Raw genomic sequence first — 20,875 nt, 5'->3', positions numbered from 1 at the left:
TACTTTTCACACAAATAATACATTAAAAACAACACAAGAAATAAAGAAAACATTTTTAATCTTACAGTACGGTGCCTTGAAAAGTACAGTAGTACAGTGCAACAGCTGGCATACAGAGGCTGGCATCGAGGGAACAGGCAAGAAGAGTTACTGACTGGAGGAGGGAGAGGAGGTGGGAGACGGTGGAGCTGAAGGATTGCCAGCAATAGGAGACGTAGGGCAAGCTGCTATTTCACTCATGCCTGACGTTGATGGCACAGGTTCTGGTTCCTTGCTGGATTCAATTCTATCTACCCTCCTGAGAAAACGATCCAGTGATGTCTAGCTCCTTTTTTCTCTTCATAGGTGACATGGTAGCACTGGATTGCATTTTGAATGGTTGCTGTAACCTTCGTGTACCGTTCTACATTCGGTTCCTGTGCCTCAAAAACTAACAGTGCCTCCTCAGATAAAGAAAATTCCCTTGCCATTTCCTGCGTCGTGAATCTCTTCGGTTCTTCATTTACTTCTTCTTCCTCTTGTCTCTCTTCGTCCTTTCTCTGGGCCTCCAATTCCTGGCGCTTCTTAGCAGTACCAGCTAAATCACCGCTGCTTTTACGCTTGCTTCTAGACATCCTGGGCTTGAAATAAAGATACTGTACTACTGTACTCTATACAGTACTGTACAGTACACAGAAACACAGCCACTTGTAGAGGATGCACACACGTGACAATGTACACCAGACACGTGAACTAACTTACATGACTGGACATGCAAACTCATGTTCGCATCTTTGAAAGTTCGCAACTTGAAGGTTGGTATGTAGGGGACTTACTGTAGTTGAAATACACACAGTATAACCTGCAAAACCTTAAATATTTACTATTTGGCTTTTATCAAAGAAAAGTTTGGAGATTCCTGCTCTAGTCAAACACATTAGGGAAAGAGAAAAGACACAAATTATCAACCAATGAAATTAAAGAGGTGACATCACTACAAACTTTACAGATATTTTTAAAATAATAAGGGAATATTATGAATACCTTATGTTAATAAGTTAAACAACTTATTGAAATGGACAAATTCCTTGAAAGACACAAACCATCAAAGTTCACTGAAGAGGAAATAAATAGGGAATTCCCTGGCGGTCCAGTGGTTGGGACTTGGTGATTTCACTGCCATGAGCCTGAGTTCCATCCCCTTTTTGAACCTACACCACCTGCAGTGGAAGCGTGGAGTCTTAATCCCTGGACCGCCAGGGAAGTCCCCCTTTTTCTTTATCTCAGTATAATTCAGACCCGGATTCAAGTCCCAGCTGTCATGAATTAGCTGTATAACCTATGCAAGTCACTCCTTTCCACATATGAAATTGGGGCAATTCTTCCTACCTTTCCCACCCCCACTAGGTTGTTGAGAGAAAAACAAATGAGCTCAAAATGACCTAAGGTATTAGATGGTCCAGGGCAAAGTATGAGCTGCTGAGGGGTAATGAATAATGCTGCTAAGGTTCAACAACTCTCAGGACTGAGGCTTTTGAGGAATCTGCCTTCCTCTCTTCAGTTGGAGGCAGCCCCCAGCCCACCCCAAATCATCCCCAGAGCTGCAGCCACCTGTCAGTTTCCTCCAACTCCAGTAAAAGAGAAAACTATACCTTGAATGTCTGGCACTCTGAGAAGGATGATGCTGGATCTGCTGGGGTTCCAAGAAGCACACAGAAAACCTAGCCCTGCTCACCTTCCCCCATTCTTCAGAGCTAACTCCAGTCCACTGTGGTCTCCCTAAGGTCTCCAAAGAGCACGCAGGAGAAGGAACCACAAGACTCAGCTGAACTCCAAGTACAAACTTTATTTCTATCACAAGGATGTTAATAATTATAATAATAATAATAACAGTAAAATAAAAAGAGGGGGAGGGGGCTCTGAGACTTGGTTTTCAGAGCAAGCCATGAGCTTAGGCCTCACTCCTGATTAGCGCAGAGCCCAGCATGGCCCTGGAGGGGACAGGGAGCCCTCGGCCTTTCCCATCAGAAGGCAGTGAAGGCAAAGGAGCCATGCTCCCCATCAGAAAACAGAAGGCAGTGATGCCAAATGCCAAAGAAGCAGATTAAAACAAATCCCGTACATAGTCCGCTCACCTGTGGCTCAACTCATCTCCAAACCTCGTTCCTAACACATATTGCAACTGGCCTGAACACTTTACCAAAGCTCCTCCATGCACACCAGAGGCCCAAATTCTAGAGTGAGGATGGGCAGTACACAGGAGAGGATATCCAAAAGTTCCCCAATTTAGGCCACCACAGGAAGAGCATCACCTCACTGGTGGGGACCAGGTTTCCAGAACCCTCCCACTTTCCACCAGGACCACACAGCACCATGAAGCAGTGGTGACAGTATGTCAAAAGATGAAGCCCTGGTGGGCCGAGAGGCTGTAACTTATGCTGCCAAAAGGCAGCAGCTAAAGCTGAAACATTCTCAACAGCCTCCCTGCTAACCCTCCCTCAAACCCCCAAACTCCCACAGCACAATCTCAAAAGACACAAAATGGCCATAGCCTAGAAAAAGTTAAATCTGTCAGATGGCCCCTGCCCAGAGCCCAAGGGGCGGGGCTGCACCACGGCAAGTTGTGCAGGAAAGATGGAACCGATGTTCAAGTTCCCTGCAGACACTGTTACTCCTCCTCCTCTTCCTCCTCTGCATCCCCAGCTCCCTGCTGCTTGGGGGGTTTTGCCTGTTGAACAATAGAACACAAACGAAGTTTACGTAGAAAGTTAAGAAAGCAGCACTCCTCCTGAAGAGCGCCAGAAATGTCAGGCTTCTATGGAAACCTCCTCATCAAAAGCAAAAGAACAGTCCTCAGCCACAACCGGCCTGATGCCCAGCTGCTTCTCTGACTTCAAGAACCATACCACCCCACCCACTTCTGAGTCCTCAATGAGCATTCTGGGCTGGATCCCGCTCACCTTTGCAGTTCTGCTGCGGTAGCTGGCAGTCGTGGGGGTGACCCGGGGGTTCCTACCACCTTCACTCCTGCCACTGAAAGAGAAGGATTGGAAACTAGTTCCCGAGATGCCCCGAGCAAAAGTCAGAAAACGCAGAACAGAAACAGCTGGAACCAGACAAAAGCAGCTCTCCAGTAGCAGACAAAACTAATGAATAAAAAACCACACAGAGCAAAAGAACATTTTGAATCAGGCCACAATACAAGCAAAGTCCACACTTCCACGTTCTCCTGAGCCACCCACAAGCTCCACTCCCAGGCTACTGATTCTCACCTTGCTCCGTATCTCCCTGAAGGCCCACAGGGGAAAGAGGGCACAAGGTTTTCTGGGTAGAGACTTCGAGCGGAGTGAACCACTGGAACGTGCCCAGGAGCCAGGGCCCCATTATGGCTGTTTCGACTGCGCCCCTGGATGCCCTGGCTGTCTAAGTTGTTGAGCTTCAGAGCGCGAGGAGGGCTGGGCTGGCACCCAGGTCTGGGGCCTGATGTGGATGTTGACAGGCGGTTAGAAGTAGCCGTCATATTGTTAGTGGGTCTGCTGGCAGGGAGAGGATAGGTGGGCCCTTTAGCCATTTCCTGCTTGATATCATCCATGTAACCAGAAGACAGGTCTCCTGAGAAGAGAAAAGAGGACCAGCTTTAGGGAAAAGGCTGCTCTTGCTATTAGTGCTGGATTCCAGGCAGGAACAAAAGATGCTGGGTAAAAGATGACTGCCTCGCCCCTAAAGGATGCTGAAACCCATGTCTCCAGGACAGGGTTGGGAACATTAATCCACACTGTACACTTACCGCCTAAGTCCTCACTAACTAGTCAACAATGGTGCACAAGCAAACTTTGAAGAATCATTTCTAATTGGCTTTGGGCTTCTAATAGCAACTGGGTTTCAAAAGCAGTTTTACTTGCCTAGTTGTGAGACTATTACATAATAAGAATACTGATAATAAGTTTGATTACCCTACTCTAGTTGAGCATATTTCAACTAGAAGCAGGGGCCCAGGGCAGCCACAGTAAGGCTGAAAATTATCTTCCAATCATCCACTAAGTGTACCGACAGGGACCAGCGGCTGAATAAGCAATGACTGATAAGCATATCTCATGGCTGTCCCCAAAGCCGTTACCCTATAAAGCTACACACCCGAGACACCTGAGTCTAACACGGGACCGCAGCTAGCCCCAAGGGAGTCCCCAGTGAGCTCATACTGTGCTTGCTAGTTTGGGATGAAGGTAAAACCCATTTTAGAGTAGCAGATGAGAAGTGGGAAGCAGGCCCAAGGCAGCAGCAGACCTGCAGCCTTGGCTCAGCCCTGGCTAATACCCTGGTGTCTGACACGCCTCTTGGGCAGCTCTGGTGAGGTCTGTCGAGGCTGGAGATCCTGACTAGGAATCCCCTCCGACATGTGGTTGTTTGCAGTAGCTGGGCGTTGGTCACACTGGTCCTAACAAGAAAAACCAGAATTAGTACCTCTGGACTGAGTCATTCCTAGGAGAGGGAGCAGTGGGAGGAGAGGAAGGAACAGCAGGTTGGATGAACACACCTTATGGGGAGGCTGGCAGGGGGGGTGTCGATGGGACAGGATGAGTTTGACAACCACTGAGAGGAAGGGCCTGGGACTAAGAGGAAGCACACCTGGAACAGAGCAATCATTCCAACTAGCACTGACAGAAGCACTCTCTGATTTGTGCAGGATGAAAGAAGGGCTGGTCTTAGGAGCCCAGAAAAGCATGTCTACATTTTGACCATAGAGTATTTGCACCACTGCTTATTTTGTAGTCTCCCGAGGAGACAACAAGCAGTGACTTATCTGCTACTTGATCCAAAGGCAAAAGTCTTTATTACAGAAATGCAATGTGTGGTGTTCTAGCAACAGCTAGCTATATGGCATTGATTACAGAAATGCCCCTGAAATACCTTCAGTGTTAACTCCCATAACAAACAAGATGGGGCAGAAAACGTATCTTCCACTAAGATGCCAGCATCCTAGACTGCAAAAGCTGAAAAAGGACTTCAGATTATCTAGTTTAACTCCTTCATTTACAGATGTCCCCAGTGAGGGAATGGGACCTATCCTAGGCCAACCATATGGCAAAGCTAGAATTAGATCCCAGTCTCCTGGAATGCAAGACGCAAGTGCCACCCCAATAGGAAGAACCCAAAAGTAGAAATTGTCGATGACCTCAGGGAAATGCTCTTCTAAACCCTCTGGCAAGTCCTCCATGCCTGCTTAAATGGAGTCCTGACTCCTTGGGCCACAGCTAGTGATGGGATGGTTTCCACTGCCAGAAGGCAGAGAAAGTCCAAAGGCCTGAGGTACTTTATACTTCAGACAGCTCACAAAACAGGACATGGCCAGTAGCCAGATCAGGTATGCACACAACTTAAAGGCCAAAGAGGCATTCTTGGCTCTAAAAGCCTCAGGTTCACTCAGAGGATCAACAGGATGGAAGAAGTGGACAGGTCCTCCAAGTGTTCTTACCTGGTGATGGAACAGCACCTCCTCTTCCAGCTGGACCCCACAGAATTCACATGGGATGATGATGCTGTCCTCCACAGGAGGCGAACTGCTCAGGCCCATCAAGGAGTCTAACTGGTTACTTGCAGCCTGCTGCATCAACTTCTGGAAGGTGACATCAGGGTCCTCCACCCCTTTGGGAGAAGCATTGCCCACACTGATCGGAGGTAAGGCACATGAAGGGTTACAACTTGTCTGTCTCAAAAAACATAGGTTAAAAAAAAAAAAAAAGCAGAGGTTAAGGAACAAACTAAATTCTGAAAATATTTTCCAGAAGTCACAAAATTTTAATAATGCTTAATATTGGGGAGAGGGACTAAAAAGGGTCAGAGGAACATAGATGGAACACTCACTTTGCTTTTATTTTAAACATTTCTGTACTGTTTTAATTTTTTTTTTTTACTGTGTTTATGTGATTATTCTTTTTAAATTAATTTGAAAAGATTCAAGATTCTTCCCACAGTCATACAGTAAGAGAGGCCCAAATATTCTTTGTTATCCCTATTAATGGATTTTCTCATGCTACTCCCAAACCAAATACTAGATGTATTCAGATGCTGTGTTGTTCCACTTACGAGGGGAATGCATGTTCCACCCAGAGCACAGGGACTACTTAACAGCTATGGAAGTGCCAGACCAGGCCAAACCAAATCAGAGAGTAAGAGTGTTGAGGGGAAAAGTGGCTCCCTCCATCAGTGGAGCCACTCTTCAAACACAAAGGCTACTCTCTAATCATTCCTAAATAGCGCAAGAACCTTCAATCATTCAAAATACCTGACACCTTTCATATACCAGGCGTTAAGAGATTCCAGAAACTAAGAAAACCCAGAACCTGTTCTCAAGGAACTTAACAGAGTGGTGCAGACCAACAGGGGATCAGCAAGACGACACCACAGGGTGAGGATAACAGGCTAAGAGAGCTGTGGGCACAGGACTTTCGGGGAGCACGCAGGTGGGACCTCTGGCCTAGCCTTCAGAGCGTTCCACAGGATGGTTTCCTGAAAGTCATGTCTGAACCGAGTCTATGAGTGAGGGGTGTGTTAAGGAAGCGGGGTAGCTGGCAGAAAAGTAAAGTGCAAAACAGATCCCTGACCCTCCCGGGAACTGCAAGGACTTCAGTATGGCTCCAATAAATCAAATGTACCATGAGATGAGACCAGATTACAAGATGGTCAGTAGAGATGTACACTATCACCACAGAATGGAGTCAGCAACTGGGCCTGCTGGTATAAATGTTACTTTGCCCAAGAGGGAATGAGGCTGAGTTCTCATGCCCACATGTCAGTCACCCCAGGGTTAAAAACACAGTTGCTACTCCTATCACAGGAGTTGTATTAAAATAGTTTGCTCCAGATCTCGTGTGGCCTGCAACACCAATAGGGCCTGCACACATTCCTCCCTAAAGCTTAAAGCCCTCAGGTAATTCACAACACACCTGATGGTCAATCAGCAGTTCCTCTGGGTAGAGCTCCTCACAAAATTCACAAGGCAACATGGTCTCATCAGCTGCACCTAGGTATCAGGCCACACAGTCAGACTCGAACAAAAACAAACCTGATTCTACCTTTTATCCCCTCTGGGGGGTTTGACAGGAAAGTCTGATTTCCTTTGCAATTTCTTAGACATAGCAATTTGTGGGGCTGAAAATCCTTGAAGGGAAACTGTTTAAGAGACAAACCCTACGCAAAAAACTTGCACTACAGAAAGAGATTTACTTGTCACCATTTCCTGAGAAGCAGTAAAGTAGTAGTTTACCCACTATTCCAATTAAGGAAGAAATTTAAATGTGTCATAACCCTAGTCACTAATCTAAAAACCTTCTGTGCATTATTTCAATCCTCAGGAAAAATGTTATGAAGTAGATCCACATGACCCTCATTTTACAGATGAAGAAACTGAGGCTTGGCTATTACTGGAAGACAAATATCCCGAAAAGAAAAACCCTCCCAGTACAAAATATAAACAAAAGATGTTGAACAAAAGTAACTTAAATGAGAAAATATTGGGTTGGCCAAAAAGGTCGTTCAGGTTTTTCCGTAAGATGTTACAAAAACCCAAAAGAACTTTTTGGCCAACCCCAATAAATAAGAGTAATTTTAATCCCAGGCATCCCAAAACACAACAGCCTCAGTCAGACTGTTGAACAAGGGAGGGTGAACGATGCGAGGAGTTAAGGAAACTTGCCTAACTAGGTTTTGGCTCTACATAGAAGAGAGAAAAATCTCTACTAAGGAAGAGTAACCAGAGTTTGGCCTTTACATGGGTTTGAGTAGAGAATCTACATTTATGTTTTTACATTAATTCACATTTATGGTTTTAAGAAGCCCAGGCCAAAACTTCAATTTAAAATTATTCCAGTCAGTAGTGTCCCCAGGAGCCTGCTAGAAGCATATATAAATACCCTCAGAGGAACACACCAGAAAACTTAATGTTAAAACACACACACGCACGCATGCACGCACACAGAGGGAAGCAGCAAGCTACCGTGAGCGTCAGTAGAAACAGCAAATAGCAAAAAATAGACTTTAGGCATATTTTCAGACACAATAGAAAAACAAGTATTTTTAACATGTTTAAAGATATGACAGGGACTTCCCTGGTGGTCCAGTGGTTAAGACTCTGCACTCCCAATGCAGGGGCCTGGATTCGATCCCTGGTCAGGGAACTAGATCCCACATGCCGCAACTAAAGATCCCACGTGCCACAACTAAGACCTGGTGCAGCATTCATGCATGCATGCAAGAATGAATGAATAAATAAGTAAATAAGTAAATGAATAAATGAATGAATGAATAAATAAATAAATAAGAGTTGGGAAAAGCAAATGAACAAAATAAAAAAACAAATTCTATCTCATGAAAAACTTTCAATTTTATATAAATTGTTTAGTGTAAGACTTTAAAAAACTGTAGAGACAGAGGCTAGTGCAGAGTAAACAAACATACCCCTTATGTCATTCAGAGCACCAGGACCTTCATGGGACTGGTCTGCCTCACATATGACCCTCCAGAAGTCCTGCTCTGCCAAGTTGGGGGCCTGGCCTTCATTTTGCAGACTTAGGGCCAACATGAAATCCAAGTTTGCACTGTCTTCACCACCCTCTTTGAGGGTCTGTCGGCTTCTATTCCTTTCCTGCCTTTCTTGTTCTTCCACTGGGGAAGAAAAAATAAAGCCAGTATTCAAGAAACGTAAAGATGGTGCCATCCCTTAGTTCAAGCCCATGCCTAGCAAATATTCAAGGTTTATAGGAATCCGTGCAGGAACAAAAGAGGCCCAGCCCTTCAGTGCTCATGGGACTCCAAATGTTAAGTGTGCCATGATAAAAGCCTCCATTATTATTCTAACAGTTTTATTAATAAACAATATTAATGAGCTATAACTATGAGATAGGCACTGTGCTAGGCATTTTATATGTATTTTCTGCATTATAGCAGACCCCATCTTAAAGCATGGGGTCAGATTGCCTGAATTCAAATCCCAGCTCTACCACTCACCTACCCTCATAAAACTGTTGTGAGAACTAAATGAGTTAATATATCTAAAGCACTTTGTAAATGCCTTTAAGCACATAGGGTATACTCAGTAAATGTCAGCTATTAACAGCATTGTCATCCATCAACCCTGTCATCCAACAAAAATCCAATAGCAAAGAGGTTCTGCTTTTCCAATCTATAGGAAAGTAAGTATTCTTCCTTATGTTACCCAGCTACAATCAGGTTTCTATAATTAAGATCTATTTGGCTCCAAAGCCCTGTTCCCACTGGCCCTAAGATCTGATACCATTCCAGTTTTCTAATCCCAAACACAACTCACATAGATTATTCTGAATTGGAAACTGGGCTGTCAAGCTCCTTTGGTTGGTGGTTCTACTTTGGAAAAGGTCTGATTCAAAGGCTCTCAGGGACCTTCGAGGGAGCCTCATGCGTGGGTCCAGAGCCTCAATTTGTCTGAGTTGGGATGCAATCCAGATACCATCTTGACCCCAAGAATCATCATATGCATTAGGTGGCATGGCAACCTCATCTCTCTTTTCCTCCACATCTCTCCCACAAACTTCAGGGTGAGTCTTCAGATCTTTCACCAGGACATTGCGCCCACAGTGGCCACATAACTCTGTCCGGGCACCACAGTAATCTTCATGGTCTTTCAGTTTGAGAACAGAAAGTTCCAAATCACAGTGCTGGCAAAGGGCAAGTCGTAGAGGACACTCAGTCTCCTGCAAAACAGAATAATGAGGCAGTTAATATGTGAATCTAAGAGAGGCCATGTTTTATAAAGTACAGGGCAAGGAAAGTAAAAAGTATTTACAAAAATATTCTCTTCCAACCCTAGCTTTGCCTGCCATGGTTTTCTATGTATTTAAGAGTCACCGCTTCCCTCTTTGTCCTGCCACCAAGTTCTACAAAGGAAAAGAAAGTCTTATAAGGAATCTACTCACTCAGCCACCCTACCATCATTTTGTGCACACATTACAAAGTAACCCAAAATCAGCCAGAGAAGCCCAGGAGCAAATAGCAAAAGCACAGCAATTCATATATGCTTGTCAAAGCTCCCCCAGACCAATTTCCCCTTACTACTCCGATTTAAGTACCTGGCAATGAGGAAAAGGGATTGTCCTTTAGAAAGACATTGATTTTTCGAATCTGCACATTTGTATATAGCACTGGCTTTTTTTTTTTTTTTTTAATTTTATTTATTTTATTTTTGGCTGCGTTGGGTTTTTGTTGCTGCGCGTGGGCTTTCTCTAGTTGCGGCGACCGGGGGCCACTCCCTGTTGCGGTGCGCGGGCCTCTCATTGTGGTGGCCTTCCTTGTTGCGGAGCATGGGCTCTAGGCACTCAGGCTTCAGTAGTTGCAGCACGTGGGCTCAGTAGTTGTGGCTCAAGGGCTCTAGAGCGCAGGCTCAGTATCTGTGGCGCACAGGCTTAGTTGCTCCACAGCATGTGGGATCTTCCCAGACCAGGGCACGAACCCGTGTCCCCTGCATTGACAGGCGAATTCTTAACCACTGCGCCACCAGGGAAGCCCAGCACTGGCTTTAAATTGACCAAATAAGAATCACCAATGAAGATGAGCCCAAGAATGTGAATGTATTCAGCAGATGAAGGACAAAACTTTTATACTTAATTTGAAATTGTCACTAAAGCACTAAATAATTAATATTTCTTTAAAAAGATATGAAAGAATATGTTACTATGATATGGACATTCCAAAACTTGGGAACTTAAACTCAGAACTTTCATATAACATCACTTCTAAAGTTTAGACACTTTACAATCACTGTGTCAAAGAGCAAAATTTCTTCTCATACAAATTAAACCCAAGTTTTATTCTAAATGATACTTCAAACATTTTTCACATTGTTTGTATATGCATGGAATATCTCTTACAGAAAACTTAAGAAACTGACAAAGAGTGCTTAGGAATAGGGGTGGAAGAGAGATAATTTTTACATATATGCTTTTGTGGCTTTAAAATTATATATCATGTAGCTATAATATCAATTCAGAAAGACTTTTTTTAAAGAAAAGTTTTATCAGATAAATGCCACTGATTTAAGTTACTCAAAAGCAAAAGAGCAAATAATTGCTGGCACACACCACATAATATAAAGTACTTTGTTAACAACCCTAAAAATTGCTAATAACTCACAAGAACAGCAAATAAAGTGTCAACTTTTTTTTTTTAAAGGAGAATTTTTTTTTAACTCTTTAATCTGTGGTCTACAACTGTCATAGCCTGACTTGCAGGAATATTAGGAAATACTTTGTACTTGTACCTTTATAATGATTGGTGTTATCACCATATGACTCCCAGAAATAGCTGGGAGAAAAAGGAGAAGAGGGGGACAACTGATTGGAGTTGTTTTATGCAGCAAGTAGATGTTAAGAGCCAAAGAAATACTTATTATTATTGTTAATATGACCTCAATCATAACCCCCCTTTTGCTGGTGAGGCCTAGCAAAACATAAGTTAAATGCTTAGAAAAAATAATGACAGTAAGAGTGCTAAATTATTTATGAGATGTTTATCTCTGAGCTGTGGGGTCATGAGTAGTTCTTTCTTTTTATATTTTCCAAGTTTTCTACATTGAATATGAATCACCTTTTAAAATTATAAATTAATAAGTTAATAGTTTTTTTAGATACATAGACCGAAATGCACAAATCATAAGTGCATACCTTGATGAATTTTTACATATGTACACACACTCATGCATGACCACCAACTAAATAGTTGTTGGGATTTTTAACTGGTGAATATGCTCATTCAAAAAAAAAAAAAAATATATATATATATATACACACACACATACTCATTCAACTACAGCCAATTTTATCTCAACTAGGGACCAAACGATATTCTCTCAGCAAATGCTCTCTGAGAATTTCTTTGGGTATAAACAGCATGTCATCCAAGTGATCAAGAAGTCAAAATGAAATTACAAGATGTAAGGCAGGCTGTGTGCTAGAGGTCGTAGCACACCGGCAATCCCAGGCTTGGTTTAGCACTCAAGTGAGCCTGCCAATAAACAAACCCCAGGAGAAATGACTCGGTTCCAAAGGGAAAGGCTCTGAGGCTTGAGCATAAAGCACGGCAGCCATGCAGTCAAATCTGGCAGCAAACAAAGTCTCAAATAGGCTTTGAGAGGCAGTGTGCATGGAGCTGGTGGAGAACAAAGACTCAACAACACTGGCTTTCTGCTCTGCATGTGGCTCTGTAATCTCAATAGAATTGGCCCCATGGTAATTCACTGCCTTCACAGTGCAGGGCAACTAACCTCATGCTTCTTTAACTGCCTCTTCTCCAACTTCTTGTTACATTTGCAGGTCACCTAGGGTAAGAAGCAAGAATCAGTAAGTCATTTGTGACAACATGCTCACTTGCTATTACACGATAGCAAGTATAATCCATTTATTAACATCTAAGTACTTGGTGGTTCACCTGACAGTGTTCTGTAGCCATGTGAGTCTCCATGTCAGATTTGGGAAATGGTTCCTTGCAGATAGGACACATACCAATGTTCCTTTGACAGTGGATCTCATGGATGGTAAAGTTAAACACAGGAATTTCTTTTTTGCTATAGAAATAGATCAAAGAAAAAGGCAAGAATTACTGACATCTATGCCCAGAGGTATCACACGTAAATCTGTCCTGTCCAATCTTTAGTCTCCATTATTTATCTTTAGTGAGTATCTAGTGTATAAGCTCTTACGACTGTTACTACCCCTGCTTTTCAAGAATTAACTCCTGAAGGTTTTGAGTCTTCTGTGCAACACTCTGAGTTATCAGTGCTAGGCACTATCTCTAAAAGCTCAGCCTCACTTTCTAGATGTCAGAGCTTATCACAACAAACAACATGAAGTCAGATGCCAGGAAGAGCTAGCTGAGCTAGGCTTTTCCAAAACCATCCATGCCCCAAAGCATAATGATCCACTCCAGGATTATTTAAAAAACAGCCTACCATTTATTTTCACTCTCAGTCTCAGGTAGCTTTAATCTCAGTAGATTTTATTCCACTAAAAGTCAAACCAAAAGGAGCAGACGCCAGCTTTGGGATTGTCAGTGGGGGAAGGGGAACTTGCCTCCTTTATGTCCAACGTGTCTTTCAAGGCAGGCTGGACGCTAATTGGGACCAAGCTCTGTGGCTGGGTTGGTATAAACTTCACTGCAGAACTGTACAAAAATGAAATCCCGAACCCCTCTCCCAGAGTACATATACACTCAAACTAGAGGCACATAATATTCAAAGGCCTTCCTTTCACTCATTTGGTTATGACCATTAGAAAGTTCCAATTTCACAGTCTAACTAAAGGATGCATTAAAAGAATGTGCCTGTATGTCACCTAGAATAAATTTTCAGAAAATAAAATACTGAACAGGATAAATATAGTTACACAACAAATCTTTAATAACCCATTTTGCCTCTGAAGCTGAATACTACAGAAACCTTCTCCCACGTTAAGTTGTAGGTAGCTTATTTCTCTTTTATAGTTTTTATCTTCATACATAGTCTAAGAAACATTTCAAAGTAGGATGAATGATGTGCCTCCAGCGATAGTCATACTCCCAATCTCAAAGACCAAGGCACCAAAAAATGCAAATTCATTTTTATCCAAAGGTAGAACTATCAAGGCAGCTCTCATACCAAAACTGGAAGGTGATACAGAATAACAATCAAGTGTGAGAGACGGGAAGAAAACTCAAATGGATAAAGAGGGAAATGACCAACGAATGTTTCAATACATTTAACTTCCCCTATTTCTCCAAAATTCCCAGCTTTCTAAGGAAACCACTGGTTTTAAATTAACCCAGCCTAAGTTTTTCAAAACTGTGGAATATTAAAATATATAGTGGAAGGAGCTATAAATCAAAGTTATCATCTAACTCTATTAAACTAATAAATATTAAAAGTAGTCCCACTATTAAAGATGTTATGAAACTAGTACTCTAAAATATTGCTAGTGGTAGTATAAAACCACTGCTTTTCAACAGTCTACAGGACTTCCCTGGTGGCGCAGTGGTTAAGAATCCGCCTGCCAATGCAGGCGACATGGGTTCGAGCCCAGGTCTGGGAAGATCCCACATGCCGCGGAGCAACTAAGCCCGTGAGCCACAACTACTAAAGCCACCCGCGCACCGCAACGAAGAGTAGCCCCCACTCCCGGCAACTAGAGAAAGCCTGCGCGCAGCATCAAAGACCCAACGCAGCTGAAAATAAATAAATTAATCAATTAACTTAATAATAAAAAAATTTAAAAAATAAACTGTCTACAAATGCATCTCTAGGACCATAAAATTATATGCTTAAAGAGTATTTAAAGATCCTGTAATTACATGTTAAAGACCCAGTAATTCCACTCTTGGGATTACGAAGATTATCATTAGTGTCATAAAATGGTGAAAAACTGAAAACCATTAAAAATATCTAAACTCTAAGGGAACTGCTAGTTAAATATGGTACACCAACAAAGTGCAAGAAGCAAAGCTGTATCCTGATTGCAAATCCTATGTGCACAAATGCCACAAAAAATTAAAGCCAGTAACTACTGCTTACAGTGCTGAGATTCTACATTCTTTTTTCATAATTTTGACAATAATTTTCTTTTAAAGTCAAGAAAATAAATGTCTATAGTTTTTATTTTACAGGGCTATTTTGACATAGAGCATTCTACATACATAATGCCACTAAAATTTTAGAATTAAAAAATATTAAGGACCATAACATAAAGAAGCAAGAATCAAAAGCAGCTGTCAGGTTAGGTCACAGAGCACTTACTATTACACATTTTCACCTCTTGGGAAACCTTGAAAGAAAAAGATAAAAGCTATTTTCAACAATTACATGAAACAGCTGCCTGATGGTTTTGCTTTCTTTTTAAATTTAACTGCCAAGGTAGTTCCGCCCAATGTACTAACCAGACAAAATACCAATATACTTGCTACCTACCTACAGATAAAAGCAAGACATTCTAAGTGACATAAATGAGAACACAATTCCATTCTAGATAAAACTGCTAAAAGCCCCAAGGTAGGACTAGCCAAGTTAGAGATGAAATTTCATTTTAGATAGAAATGAATGAAAGGCAAGCCAAGGCGTTCAGAAAAATCCCCAGTAGCCTTCCAAATGCTAAACACATCGAGCCATGCAAAAATAAAAAGTCGAAGCCTTCTAACACTGAAGTTTCTGTTCCCTAGACGCAAACTCTCCCATCAATCGGACAGTACAGTAAGAAAAGAGATAACATGCAAAAAACATCTTCAATCACAACAAACTATTCTTTTTACTGGCCCAGCAGGTTTAATCGCAGCTCATATTTTGATGAGTACCTTAACTTTTCTTAAGGAACAACAGGAATATGGCTCTAGAGACAAAATTTTAAAACCTGGAATTTAAACAGGGCTACTCAGACGGGAGGTTTGTGCTGGCTTAGTCAGCTTTCCATGCTAATCTGCTTTTTTTCTTTAAATAAATTGCTTTGGCTTTGAATAACCTTGTTTTCATTAGCTTTCCATTAACTTACCCCCTCCCCCTTTTTTTTAAACTCTCTTAGCATAGTTATTTATATACTGTCTTAGGTTTGAGATTCCTTCATATTGGAGTGGACCGATAAAATAAGAATATCTTAACTGATGTTAAGGCCAGTTTGTCTGTTTTCTTATAAAATCACAATGTTTCCTTGTGAATACTTGTATCATTGATTATTACACTTTGCATCAGGAACAGTACACATAAAACCTAAACAGAGCTACAATAGTTTTAAAATGGCAAAAGTGATAGTAGCACAGTAGAAAAAAATACTCTATAAAGGCAAGACACCCTCACAGAAATAAAATCTTAATTCCATGCAGGGAAAGAATATTGTGACCAGCAGTTGTTCTGATTATATCCTAATGCTGCCAAGAAGCTGAGCAGAAAGAAAAAGTCAATAAAAAAAGAAAAATTTTTATCTGACTCAACCTTTCAACAATCTGGGTCAAACTATTTTCCTTATCAACATCTCTGAGAACAAATGCATGGACACCAAGAGGGGAAAGTGGCGGGGGGGGGGGGGATGAATTGGGGTATTGGGATTGACATGTATACACCAATATGTATAAAATAGATAACTAATATTGAACATGGGGAAAAAAATAAAGAAATGATTAAAAAAAAAGAAACACAACCTACTGAATGGGAGAAAATAGTTGCAAATGTATGATATCATTTACATGTGGAATCTAACAAAATATGACCAACTAGTGTATATAACAAAAAAGAAGGAGACTCACAGACACACTGAGGAAACTAGTGGTTATGAGTGGGGGGTGGGGAGGAACAATATAGGGGATGGGGAGCAGGAGGTACAAAGTATTGTAAGATGGGCTCAAGGATGTATTGTACAACACAGGGAATATAGGCAATATTTTGTAATAACTGTAAATGGAAAGTAACTTTAAAAATTGTAAAAAATAAAATAAACTTTTAATTAAAAAAAAAGAAGAAATAGATGATCTGAATAGGCCTATATCTATTAATGAAATTGAACCAATAATTAATAACCATTCAAAACAGAAAAAAAAAAAAAATCTCTGGACTTCCCTGGTGGCGCAGTGGTTAAGAATCTGCCCGCCAATGCAGGGGACACGGGTTCGAGCCCTGGTCCAGGAAGATCCCACATGCCACAGAACAACTAAGCCCATGCGCCACAATTACTGAGCCCGTGTGCCTAGAGCCCGTGCTCCGCAACAAGAGAAGCCACCGCAATGAGAAGACGGCGCACTGCAACAAAGAGTAGCCCCTGCTCGACGCAACTAGAGAAAGCCCACGCACAGCAACAAAGAACCAACGCAGCCAAAATAAATAAATAAATAAATTTTAAAAATAAATTTATTAAAAAAAAATGAGGTCTGTGACTGACTTTAAAAAAAAAAAAAATCTCTCACCTTCTAACACAGTGTGGTAAGTTAAACATAGCACAGATAGTTCTGTTTTGCTTTTTTCTTTTGCTTTCAGTAAGGGAACTTGTATATCATTGAAATACCAGGTTCTTGAGAAATCCCAACCAGGAATCGCCTGATTACTAGCTGAACTCTTAAGTTTCATTTCAGCAAGAAAGAGTTGCTCTTTCTTGTCACTCTTGTCGGTTAAAAACAACAAAATAAGAAAGCTTGACATTCAAGTCTGCATCCAGTCTTTCCACTAACAGTTTTGGAATCATGAAATGATAATGATTAAATTGGACTGCTGGAAGACTTTGACTAGACTTTTTTTTTTTAAAGCAGTGGAACATTCCTTCAGCAAAATCCTTTATAAAAACAGCTGAGCTGGGGCTTCCCTGGTGGCCCAGTGGTTAAGAATCCGCCTGCCAATGCAGGGGACACGGGTTCGAGCCCTGGTCCAGGAAGATCCCACATGTCACAGAGCAACTAAGCCCGTGCACCACAACTACTGAGCCTGCGCTCTGGAGCCCGTGAGACACAACTACTAAGCCCACATGCCACAACTACTGAAGCCTGTGGCGCCTAGAGCCCGTGCTCCGCAACAAGAGAAGCCACTGCAATGAGAAGCCCGCGCACCACAACAAAGAGTAGCCCCCGCTCACCACAGCTAGAGAAAGCCAGTGCGCAGCAACGAAGACCCAACGCAGCCAAGAATAAATAAATAAAATAAATTTATATATATATATAAAAAAAAAAACAGTTGAGCTGCTCTGGTTGTACATGTAGAGCCAAGTTCACACTAAACCTTGCTCTCAATCAACCTCAAGACAGCCACTGTAGCCATTCAGGGAAATCCTGGCAACGCACTTTAAAAAACACTGCTCTAGTCCAAACAGTTCATTATATTCTTTAGCATCATTTAAAAAGCAGGGACTTTCCTGGTGATCCAGTGGCTAAGACTCCGCGCTCCCAATGCAGGGGTGGCCCGGGTTCGATCCCTGGTCAGGGAACTGGATCCCACATGCCAGAACTAAGAGCCCACGTGCCGCAACTAAAGATCCTGCATGCCACAACTAAGACCCAGTGTAGCCAAATAAATAAATTTTTTTTTAAAAAAAAGAAGCAAAAAAAAGTTAAAAAGTACAATATTTTTCCAGGAAGACAAAAAATAAATTCCCTTACCTATAGGTCAGAAAAGTGAGCTTTCAAAGCAGTCAAGTGACTTGCCAAAAGTCATTAACTAATTAATGGTAGGAACCAGAGCCCTGAGCCTTCATCCCATCAGTCTAGTCACTACTCTATGCTACCTAAACCAACCATGTTGTCGAATTTCTAGAACAGGCAATTTTATCCAAAATTGTTAAAAAAGCTTTAGTCCCACATATTTGCACAACGTATTATATGGCTCCAATTTTAACCTGCCAATAAATAAACCAACTCTTTAAAGAACTGTCCTCATTCCAAGAACATTTCTTAGATTTCTTACCAGTTGTCACACAGTCGAGTGTCCTGGCCATTCAGAAATTCAGCCATCTTTAGCTGTTCCTGAAAACAACAAAGGAAGAAGTATGAGCTTTCAATTTCATTTCTGCTTTAAGAATGACATGCAAAACACAAAAACAAAACAAAAAAAAACAGTGCACAGAAAATGTCACCAAAACCAGTGCATTTCATTTAATACCCAACACACTAGGGTTTTACCTTTTGTTTTAGTTTTCATTTTAAGAAAATTTGACTTGCAAAAACAGCACAAAGAATTCCCACATACCTCTCACCCAGTACATCATAAATAACCATAGTAAAATGACCAAGTGCAGGAAACTAACACTAATACAATACTAATAACTAATCTACAATTAGTTAATTTCACAAATCATGCCACTAATGCCCTTTCTCTGGTTCAGGATGCAATCCAGAGTCACATATTGCATTTAGCTGTTATTTCTCCTTAATCTTCTTTGATCTGGGAGATTTCTTCAGTCTTTCTTTCTTTCCTTTTTTTTTTTTCTTTTTGGTCTCGAGGCATGCAGGATCTTAGTTCCCTGACCAGGGATCGAACCTGTGCCCCCTGCAGTGGAAGCACGGAGCCCTAACCACTGGACCACCAGGGAATTCCTTCAGTCTTTCATCTTGCATAACCTTGTTAAAAGAGCTGGCTAGTTATTCTGTAGAATATACTTCAGTTTGGGTTCATTTGATGTTTTCTCATGATTAATACATTTTGGACAGAAATACCATAGAAGTGATGTTGTGCTCATCTCAGTGCATTATATCAGAAAGCACATGATGTTGACAGTCTTATTATTACGGATGATGCTAACTTTTACCATTTAGTTGAGATCGTGTCTGCCAGGTTTCATCACTGAAAATTTTCCCTTCTTCCTCAACAAGATGTCAATACAGAAAGCAAAGCCCTTGCAACTTTAATACCTGTATTTACTTTAGATTATTCCAGCCCACTAAAGCAAGGTAAGAGCCTCGGATGAGGGAAGTGCCCGGTTTTCCAGCAGCAAGGGAGTTGGGGTGACTCGCAGGGCTCGGAGTCGGCCCCTCTGAGGGCCAATTCTGGTTCTGCCGCTCAGCGGATGTGTGATTTAACCTCCCTGAGCCTCAGATTCCTCACGCAGACAACTGACAATATTTTAAAGAGTCATTGGGAGGAGTAAATGAGCGAATGCATGGAAGCGCTTTGGTAGAATAAGTTTCCTTCAAACCTTAGAAGGCGCCCCTCTTAGGGGTCAGACAGCACCCCCGGGATTTCCTGTGCCCGAGGGGGTGGAGACATCACCGCAGTGTCCACACCCAGGAGGAGGCGGTTTCCAACTGCCCCCTCCCAGGGGGCGTCCGAGATGGGGAGTGGAGAGGGCACCAGCTTCACAAATAATAGTTGCCATTTACTGTGTGTTCAATGATTGCTAAACGCTTTACATGGACAATCTTTTAATCCAGACCACAACCCTACGAGGTGAAAGCCATCATCCCCATTTCAGAGACCGCGAAAGAGGAAGTCCAGGGAGACAGCCGTCGCACAGTTGTTCCGAGTGGTGACTCGAACACGGGCCCGTCGGCCTAAGGTCCGCACGAGGCCATCCGCGACCCCTGAGGCTGGCAGCTCGGGGCTCGGGCCCAGCCCCGCCCGGGGCGCGGTGCCCACGGCGGCGCTCGGAACGACGGCCGCCTCCCAGCCCCCGCGGCCAAGGCCTGGAAGGGGCGGTGCCGCCAGGGGCTGTCGAAGCTCCAGTTTCCAGAGAAGAAAGTACGGCCTCCCCCACTGGCCAGGCGAAAAGCCGCGGCGCGGGCATCTTTCTCCTTACGAGAAACCCCCCGCGACCCCCGGGCCCAGAAACCCCTCGCCCACACACCCCGCCCTCAGGATGCCGGCCTCCTCCCGAACTGGAGGCCGCAGGAGGCTCCCCAGGCGCTGGCCACCGCTTCTCTCACCTGGGACGAGAGGAAGAACGCCGAACCGACCAGCCAGCCAAGCCACTGAGCCTCTTCAGTCAGCCCCCGCGCTGAACAACGGCCCCCCGGAGCCGCCTCACCACTTCCGACCGTCTTGGAGGAGCGCGCCCATTGGCCAGGGGTGGCCCAGACTCTCTGACCATTGGATAGCACCGTTGTCGCTCCCAGAGCCCCGCCTTCCACGCTCCGATTGGCTCCTCAGAGCTCCACGGGGGCGTGTCCCTGGAAGTCCCAACCCATGCACATCTGGAAGGAGGGGCAGAGACCGGGGCTGTGAACCCAGGTCTGCGCCCAGCAACTGCTCCTGACACAGGCTAATCATATTTGCATGAATAATTCTGTACACACATTACTAATATGCCTTATATATTAAGATAATTAATGGCATTTGTTCTCTTGTCATGAGCCATTAATACTTATTAGTCATTCTTGTTGCTATTATAATGCCCTCGTGCGAGACATCTGCAAGACTCTGCCCATATTTGAGCACTTTGCTTTTTGC

The 20,875-nt window shown here is 42.9% G+C and overlaps 1 protein-coding gene across 2 annotated transcripts; it reads right to left on the bottom strand.

Moving 5' to 3' along the window:
* Positions 1 to 1,805: 1,805 nt before the first annotated feature.
* Positions 1,806 to 20,443, bottom strand: TRAFD1 (TRAF-type zinc finger domain containing 1). Of its 2 annotated transcripts, XM_061169996.1 has the most exons (12): positions 20,353 to 20,443; positions 18,398 to 18,456; positions 12,433 to 12,568; positions 12,269 to 12,322; positions 9,302 to 9,704; positions 8,434 to 8,640; positions 6,924 to 7,000; positions 5,453 to 5,683; positions 4,294 to 4,414; positions 3,252 to 3,591; positions 2,940 to 3,012; positions 1,806 to 2,707 (listed from the first exon to the last, which is right to left on the bottom strand). In XM_061169996.1, the coding sequence occupies exons 2-12, from the start codon at positions 18,442 to 18,444 to the stop codon at positions 2,648 to 2,650; spliced, it is 1,749 nt and encodes a 582-aa protein (XP_061025979.1). In that variant the 5' UTR covers positions 18,445 to 18,456; positions 20,353 to 20,443; the 3' UTR covers positions 1,806 to 2,647. The 2 variants fall into 2 exon arrangements, with proteins under 2 accessions (XP_061025979.1, XP_061025980.1); XM_061169997.1 differs by lacking the exon at positions 8,434 to 8,640.
* Positions 20,444 to 20,875: the final 432 nt, after the last annotated feature.

Source organism: Eubalaena glacialis, chromosome 15 (assembly GCF_028564815.1).
Source record: "Eubalaena glacialis isolate mEubGla1 chromosome 15, mEubGla1.1.hap2.+ XY, whole genome shotgun sequence".
NCBI classification, from domain to species: Eukaryota; Metazoa; Chordata; class Mammalia; order Artiodactyla; family Balaenidae; genus Eubalaena; species Eubalaena glacialis.
Note: the sequence above shows the minus strand (reverse complement) of the source record. Positions and strands in the feature narration are given on the sequence as shown.

Coding starts and splice junctions, on each gene's coding strand:
- TRAFD1 (XM_061169996.1), bottom strand. CDS start 18,444: ATGGCTGAATTTCTGAATGGCCAGGACACTCGACTGTGTGACAACTG. Junction 12,569..18,397: donor ACTCGACTGTGTGACAACTG/GTAAGAAATCTA, acceptor CTATTTCTATAG/CAAAAAAGAAATTCCTGTGT. Junction 4,415..5,452: donor AGGTGCTGTTCCATCACCAG/GTAAGAACACTT, acceptor TTTTCTTGTTAG/GACCAGTGTGACCAACGCCC.